Here is a 7,260-nt window from a genome sequence, read left to right as displayed (position 1 = left end):
AATTTGTTCAACATATGAGCGAGAGTGAAAAGCCAAATCCCAGCAACCAGTAAAGCATTTAGTTGTAATTTAGAGAACCTTACCTCTGCATATCACTCTTACAAGGTTTGTCGGGGTAGAGTATGTGAGGGTATCGGTGAGGGTAAGCGGCCATCTTGCTTCGGGGGGCATCAATTCCACTACTTCGCAAATTAATAACAGAACAATCCAAGAGACCAAAAATCGCAAATTAATGATGAACAGATGTACAAGATAATGAAACCAAAACACAAAACCATAAAATAAAACAGTAATTAAACCCTGCAGTACAGTCCATACGGTATCTGTTCTTCACACACTCTTCCTTCCATCGATCCCTAATTCCGACTTTGAAGCGACGCAGACGCAAAGGCTATTCTCCGTATACAGCGGCAATGATATTTTTGAATTTTTGTTAAAAATTTAACATTATATATAAAGATTTTAAAAAAAAAAAGCAAAAAGAATTATTAGGTCCCTGATCTTTCGTTTTTTGGTTCATGAAGCCCTTGATCATTTATTTGGATACATTAAGCCCTAATCATTTATTTTTTGTTTCATTAAGTCTTTTATAACCAAATTAGTAAGTTATGCACATTTAATTCTGTTAAAAATATGTTATTAAGTTCATCTATATTTGAAATATTAAAAAAGATTATTTTTTACAACTTGAATTAAGGTTTTTACAGTTTTCCTATAGTCACATTACACATCCAAAACTGCATCCAAACAGTGAAAGAATACAAATTTCAAATGCAGATGCAATGAATAACAGTCTGTTAACCAAATTTTATGTTCAAAATTACTTGTTTTAGTCTTGAAGGGTTTAATGAGAAAATAAAAATAAATGACCATGTGCTTAATGTATCCAAATAAATGATCAAGGGCTTAATAAACCAAAAAATAAAAGATCAGGGGCTTAATGATGTTTTTTGCTTAAAAAAATATACCATCGCAATTGCCTCAGTTGTGTATGTTGGATATCTTGGAGTGAAAAGGGGCATATCCCCTCTTTAACATAAAGGTGACTCAATCTTCAGACTTCCTACGCGATACGAATGAAGGGCTCGAAAGACCCGTGGCGTAAGAGGTACGCCAAGACCATCAGCCAAGTAGGAACCACAAAGGATGTCCATCCATCCGTTGGGATGAAGTTGGCCTAGGAGAATGTTTAATGATCTTAGAAGATCCCAAATTGCTTCCGACAGCGGGTATTCGAAATCCATGTCTATATGGCTGATGTATACTGTAAAATAGCCTTTTGACGGACAAGCATCGTGGTGTTCCATCCTAGGGACCAGGTACTCTAAATTTCTCATCCAAGGATGAAGTCCTTTCAGGATATCAATCATGGTCTGGGTAACGGTAGAAGGAGTGACCTTTATTTTTGGAGTTTTCACACTCTTTTTCCTAGGGACGGAAGAGCTGGCCTCTTCCCCTTCCCCAGAAGTGGGGAAGTTTTTAGATTCAGTAGGAGAGGAGCCACATACAATTATTGTAAACAAGCCATATAGATTAATGATATTTTTTGGATCATAAAACCATGAATATATGCATTCATGGTAGGAAACAAAATTGAAAACCAAGAAATGAGTGAATTGAATTAATTTATTTCTTCTGTTTTTTTTTTCTTTACATATAAGTTTGGGACATGTAATCAAATTTGAAATAAGTATCCCTTATAATATTTGAATACAGGGTTTTAAGATATTGTTTAATAAAATTGATTGAAAAAAAATAAGTGCTAAAAGTGTTCAATATTATAAGCCGTGAAAATATTAAATGATGTAATTGTTTGATAAATACTTAAAATTTAACTTAAAATTGAAGTTAAATATTTTGAGTTATCAAAATAAATGATTTTTAACTATTAAATTCAGTAATTTGTCAACCTATCAAATAGAGCTTATTATGTCTTCCATTTACTCATATATGAAATTGTGTTTTAATATTTAATTATTTGATTCATACATATTAGTAAATTATAATCAACCAACGGTCTTGCAGTCATAATTATTATATTTATAATTAAAGTAAATTTAAATTAATATTTAATTAAAATAATTATAATAATAATAATAATAATAATAATAATAATATGTAAGCCGTGCATTGCACGGGTCTAAAACTAGTATGTTCTAATTCACGAGTAAGCTCATTGCTGATTCTAAAGAAAGAAAAATGAATGGGAAGAAAAAACCCAGAAATATAAAAATGGAGTGTGCTAAAAAGGTAGTTACTAAATATTATCTTTGTATGTTTCTTTATTTGCTTATATATGTAGGCTTATTGTTTATGGTTTAATGAAAAACCAACAACAAAATAGGGCTCGACTTGAATTTGGGATCGGTTCGAGCACTAATGAATCTAAACTCAGCTTCTTTATTCTGCTCGAAAGCTCGCAAATAGACTCGATTATTTTATAATTACTATACATATTTCATTTTATATAAATATATATTATTGTTAAAAAAATCATTAGTTATTATTAAATTTTTATCACAATTCTCAACTCACGTAAGATTTAACTCATCAGAAAATTAACACAAAAAAAAAATTGGCATTTAGTTGTAAGTTTGTGTTCTACAACCACGAGTAATATTTACTATTTTTGAATTTCGGCCATAACACATGTGATTGTGTTTTTTTTTTTTTTTGAAATATTATAATCTCATGTCTAGTTGTATGTATAAGATTTTTTTTTTTTTTTTGTCGTAAGCTACTTGATGAATTTGGTTTAAAAAAACTCGGTCATATTCGATCAAAGCTCGGTTCATGAGGGTTAGGCTCGAAATATTAACGAGCTTATATCGAACTTATGTAAGTTTAGAGTCAGCTTGCCTCATTTACACTCAATATAATTTAAAGGGATGTTTGTTTCGGCTTTTCAAATAGGCGTTTAGCGTTTCACTGCAAACCGTAGAAAATGTAGCATTTGCTTAGGTTTTAAATAACATCTTCGTTTAACATTTTCTATAGAAACTGACGCGTTTTGGAGCTTTTTATAAAAAGCTATTTTTTGGAGCTTTTTATGAAAAGTTCCTTTTTTTTTTGCAGTTTTTTAATGAATGTTTGTAATTATTTGTTACTGATAAATTTATTCGTCTTATGTTCACACAACATATTTATTCTTTAACATTATTTTTATTTCTATAGCATCATTATTATTGAAAGAATATTATTTTGTTTCGTTCAATAAAAAAATTAATTTTTTTAGATTATTTTTATAAATTTATATAATATATTTTTTATTTTATAATTTACATATTGATTAATGTAAAATATGTTGATATTAAACATTTTAAATACCAACAGCAAGAAATTTAAACATTAACAAAACAGACCCAAAACTAGTGATATATAAATAAATAAACCACATTATCCATAAATCAATTAACCTCATAAGTACATAATACATCCAAATTGAAAATGCAAAAGTTGTTTCTATGAAAAATTAAAATAAATCAAAGTGGCTATTCCATATATACATATACATTTTTCGTTTCTTCTACCATTTTAACTCTAAATATACAAAAATCTACTTTATATCTCAATTGGTACATGTCTAAAATCGGAGTTTGAGGTTCTGGATTTGAAGCTATTTAATTTAATGCAAATAACTTCTATTGTTGAAAGCCGCCGGTCTAGAAATCTCGCCGGACACACCGCCAATCCGACCGGCAGAACAGTAGATAAGCAATTATAAGACAAACACAACGACACCGTTTTACGACGTTGTTCTCCAATAAAAATTCCGTGTAATTTACCCCTAAAATCGATGGTAAAAGGTTAATATAAGGAGCCTCTATTGTTGAAAGCGGCACACTGAGAAGCCGGTCTAGAAATCTCCCCTCCGGCACTAGCCGGACAAACCGTCAATCCAACCGGCGGAACTGTAGACAAGCAATTATAAGACAAACATAACGACAGAGTTTTCGGCAATACCACACCGTCGTCCAACGGAAATTCGGTAATATAATTATGTTGCAAATACAAAGTCTTAGTAGTACCGACAGCCAAGCTCCGAACATACTCCACCGGAACCTTCCCTGTCAAATGATTATTATTCAAGAACAAAGTCTCAACCTCCGCCAAAACCGCCGGTATTTCTCCGGTGAGAAAATTATGACTTAAATCCACGACAGATCCCGGCGCGTACGGTAATATTGAGAGTGAGAGTGGGAATGGGAGTACACCGGATAAATTGTTCCGTTGCAAAAATAATGAAGAGAGAGAAGTACGGAAGAGAGAAGGAATGATGGACCCATTGAAATTGTTCATGCTTAAATCAAGGTACACTAAATCCGAGAGCGACTCAAGTCCGTTGAGCTGGCCCCACATTTTGTTCATCGACACCGACAGATAACGGAGAGATAACGGCATCTTCAACGGTAAACACCCCGTTAACATATTGTTTTTCAAATCCAAATGCAGCAACGACGAGATTGTTGTTGTAATCGTCCTCGGAAGCTCACCGGATAACGAATTGGAAGCGATAATCAACACTTTCAACTCCGGCATAGCAAAAATCCCCGGCGGAATTGAACCGGTGAGTTTATTGAAACTCAGATCTAGTGTGTGTAAGTTATGGAGTGATGAAATTGAGGAAGGGATAGTACCGGTGAAGCGATTGTTGGTTAACGAGATGACGCGGAGGTTCATGAGAGAGCCTAATTGAGGAGGGAGAGGTCCGGTGACGAGGCCGGGGGAGAGGATGAGTTGAGTTAATTGAGTGAGATTTGATATCGAAGGGGAGAGAGAACCGGAGAGAGACGGGGAATCGGAGTTGCCGAGAGTGAGAGAAGTGATGTGGTGGGATGAGGAGCAGATTAGACCGGAGAAAGAAGCGCAGGGGTTTGGGGAAGAGAAATTCCAAGTGGAGAAGAACGGAGTAGATCTAGTAGGAAGGTCGGTGAGGCTGTCTTTAATGGCGGCGAGAGCTGAAAGCTCGACGGCGGTGAGGGTTTGGTGTGATGGGGGAAGGAAGAAGACGATGAGGTGGAGGAGGAAGAGGGGGAAAATTTGGGGGGTGAGGGTGAGCATGGTTGTTATGTTTGTTTATTTAGATTTGTTTGTAGTACGAAATTGACTGAGTATAGAGTATATTTATATGAGCAAGTGGAGGAGGAAAGTGATGTATAAATTAATGAGGAGTGTCAGTAATGTACTACACATGTTTTGGGTTGTCATTAATAGGCGCCCTTCAAACTTGAAAGCAGTAATTGAAGAGCAAATTACTAGCAAACCGAGCCGCCGAGCCGAGCCGAACTTTGACCAATTCAAGTTTGGATCGTTAAGAGCTTGAGTCTGAGACGAGTTTACTATAAAGGTCCTATTTGGTAAAGAACGTTTTGAGATAAAAAGAGCGGTTTTGACCAACTTTAGAGGTTTGACTATTGAAACCGCTAATTGAAGTGTTTGGTGTAGAGAGGTTTGGGAGAGAGTTTTGGGATGAAAACGCTAATTTAGAAAAAGCTCTTAAAATGAGTTTTTTCAATTAGCGTTTTGCAATATTAAAATTAATTGACTTCTTTAACTCTAATAGATGGACTCCCTCTTCTCCTGCGCCAAAATTAATGCTCTTATTCGTCTTTTTGCACAAACTGTTATTATTAATCAGCTAATTTTTACCATACAGGTCTACACAAACAGCTAATCAAATCAGCTAGTCAAATCAGCTAATGTAATCAGCTAACAGCTAATATAATCAGCTAACAGCTAATTCCCAAACAGTGCCAAAATTAACGAGCCAAGTCTGTGTCGAGCTTTGGCTTGCTCAACGAGCTTGAGCCGAGCTTCGAGCTTGTTTCGAGTCCAAAATCCTCTTTTGAACTTAGTTCATTAAGAAAATTATCTAACCATTAATTGTTTGTGAGTAAATTGTTAATTATATTTGGATAATTTACACCCATGACCACTGAACTTTACCCATTTTCACATTATGGTTACTGAACTTCATTTCTTCCTGGTATGGCCATTGAACTCTACACTTTTTAACACCGGTGGCCACTCAACGCCTCAAAACGACCGTTAACGGCTAAAAATAAAAAATCCAAAGCGTTAATAATATTATAAGAAATTTTAATTCTTGAATTTTTTTATTTTGAGGTCATTTAGGTGTTGTTTGGTTAGGAGAGACAAAGTAAATTTTTAGAGAGAGAAAGCTCCAAAAAATGTGATTTTCGAAAATAAAAAATGTGGTGTCATGGTAAATATCGTTCTGAACAACTTTAATTCTTGAATATTTTCATTTTGAGGCCGTTAACGATCGTTAACTGTCATTTTGAGAAGTTAGTTAAAATTGAGTGGTCATATGTGTTAAAAAATGTAACGTTCAGTAGCCATACCGGGAAGAAATGAAGTTCAGTGGCCATAATGTGAAAATGGGTACGTTCAGTGGCCATGGATGTAATTTACCCAATTATATTTATAAAGTTTGCTCGCAAATAACCAGTTAAATAACAGTCAAAATATTCTTTTAAAATTTTCGACATCGTTAACTAAAATTAATTAATTTGGCATAAAAATATTTAATAAAGGGTAAATAATTTATAATATCTCCTCATTTTTGCCTAACACGTTGTTTAGTGTTTTATTTTAAAAAACACATTATAAGGTGTCTATCATTTGTCATTGTTAACTCTTCAGTCATTTTGTTTTTTTTTAGATTTTTAATCCTTATATCTAGCATAATCAAATAGAAATAAATAGACTAAACAATGTATTACGTAAAATTTTATAAGGACTAATAAATTATTTATCAAACAAATTTTTTCTATTAGACACCAATTTAGTAAGAACAAAATTTTTTATTAAACACCAATTCAGCAAAAAAAAAAAACTTTTTTTACACCACATATAAAATCCGCCTTCCTAACCAAACAATCATGTATCCGCAATAGACTTTGTGTTCCAAAATACTTTGTTATTTACATTCATGATGGATCGATGATTTGTTATTTGGGTAAATTACACCCATGACCACTGAACTTTATCTATTTTCATATTATGGTCAATAAATTTCATTTTTTCCCAGTATGATCATTGAACTTTATACTTTTTAACACCAGTGATCACTCAATTTTAACTAACTTCTCAAAATGACCGTTAACGATCTCAAAATGAAAATATTCAAGAATTAAAGTTGTTCATAACGACATTTACCATGAAACCACATTTTTTATTTTCAAAAATCACATTTTTTGGAGCTTTCTCTTTCTAAAGTTCACTTTCTCTCTCCTA

The 7,260-nt window shown here is 33.3% G+C and overlaps 1 protein-coding gene across 1 annotated transcript; it reads right to left on the bottom strand.

Annotated features, from left to right (window-relative positions):
* Nucleotides 1-3,379: 3,379 nt before the first annotated feature.
* LOC136232009 (leucine-rich repeat receptor-like serine/threonine-protein kinase SKM1) lies at nucleotides 3,380-5,078 on the bottom strand. The gene has a single exon (XM_066021042.1). The coding sequence runs from the start codon at nucleotides 5,059-5,061 to the stop codon at nucleotides 3,808-3,810; it is 1,254 nt and encodes a 417-aa protein (XP_065877114.1). The 5' UTR covers nucleotides 5,062-5,078; the 3' UTR covers nucleotides 3,380-3,807.
* Between the last annotated feature and the right edge of the window lie 2,182 nt (nucleotides 5,079-7,260).

The sequence above is a fragment of the Euphorbia lathyris genome, chromosome 6 (genome assembly GCF_963576675.1).
Source record: "Euphorbia lathyris chromosome 6, ddEupLath1.1, whole genome shotgun sequence".
Classification (NCBI taxonomy): domain Eukaryota; kingdom Viridiplantae; phylum Streptophyta; class Magnoliopsida; order Malpighiales; family Euphorbiaceae; genus Euphorbia; species Euphorbia lathyris.
Note: the sequence above shows the minus strand (reverse complement) of the source record. Positions and strands in the feature narration are given on the sequence as shown.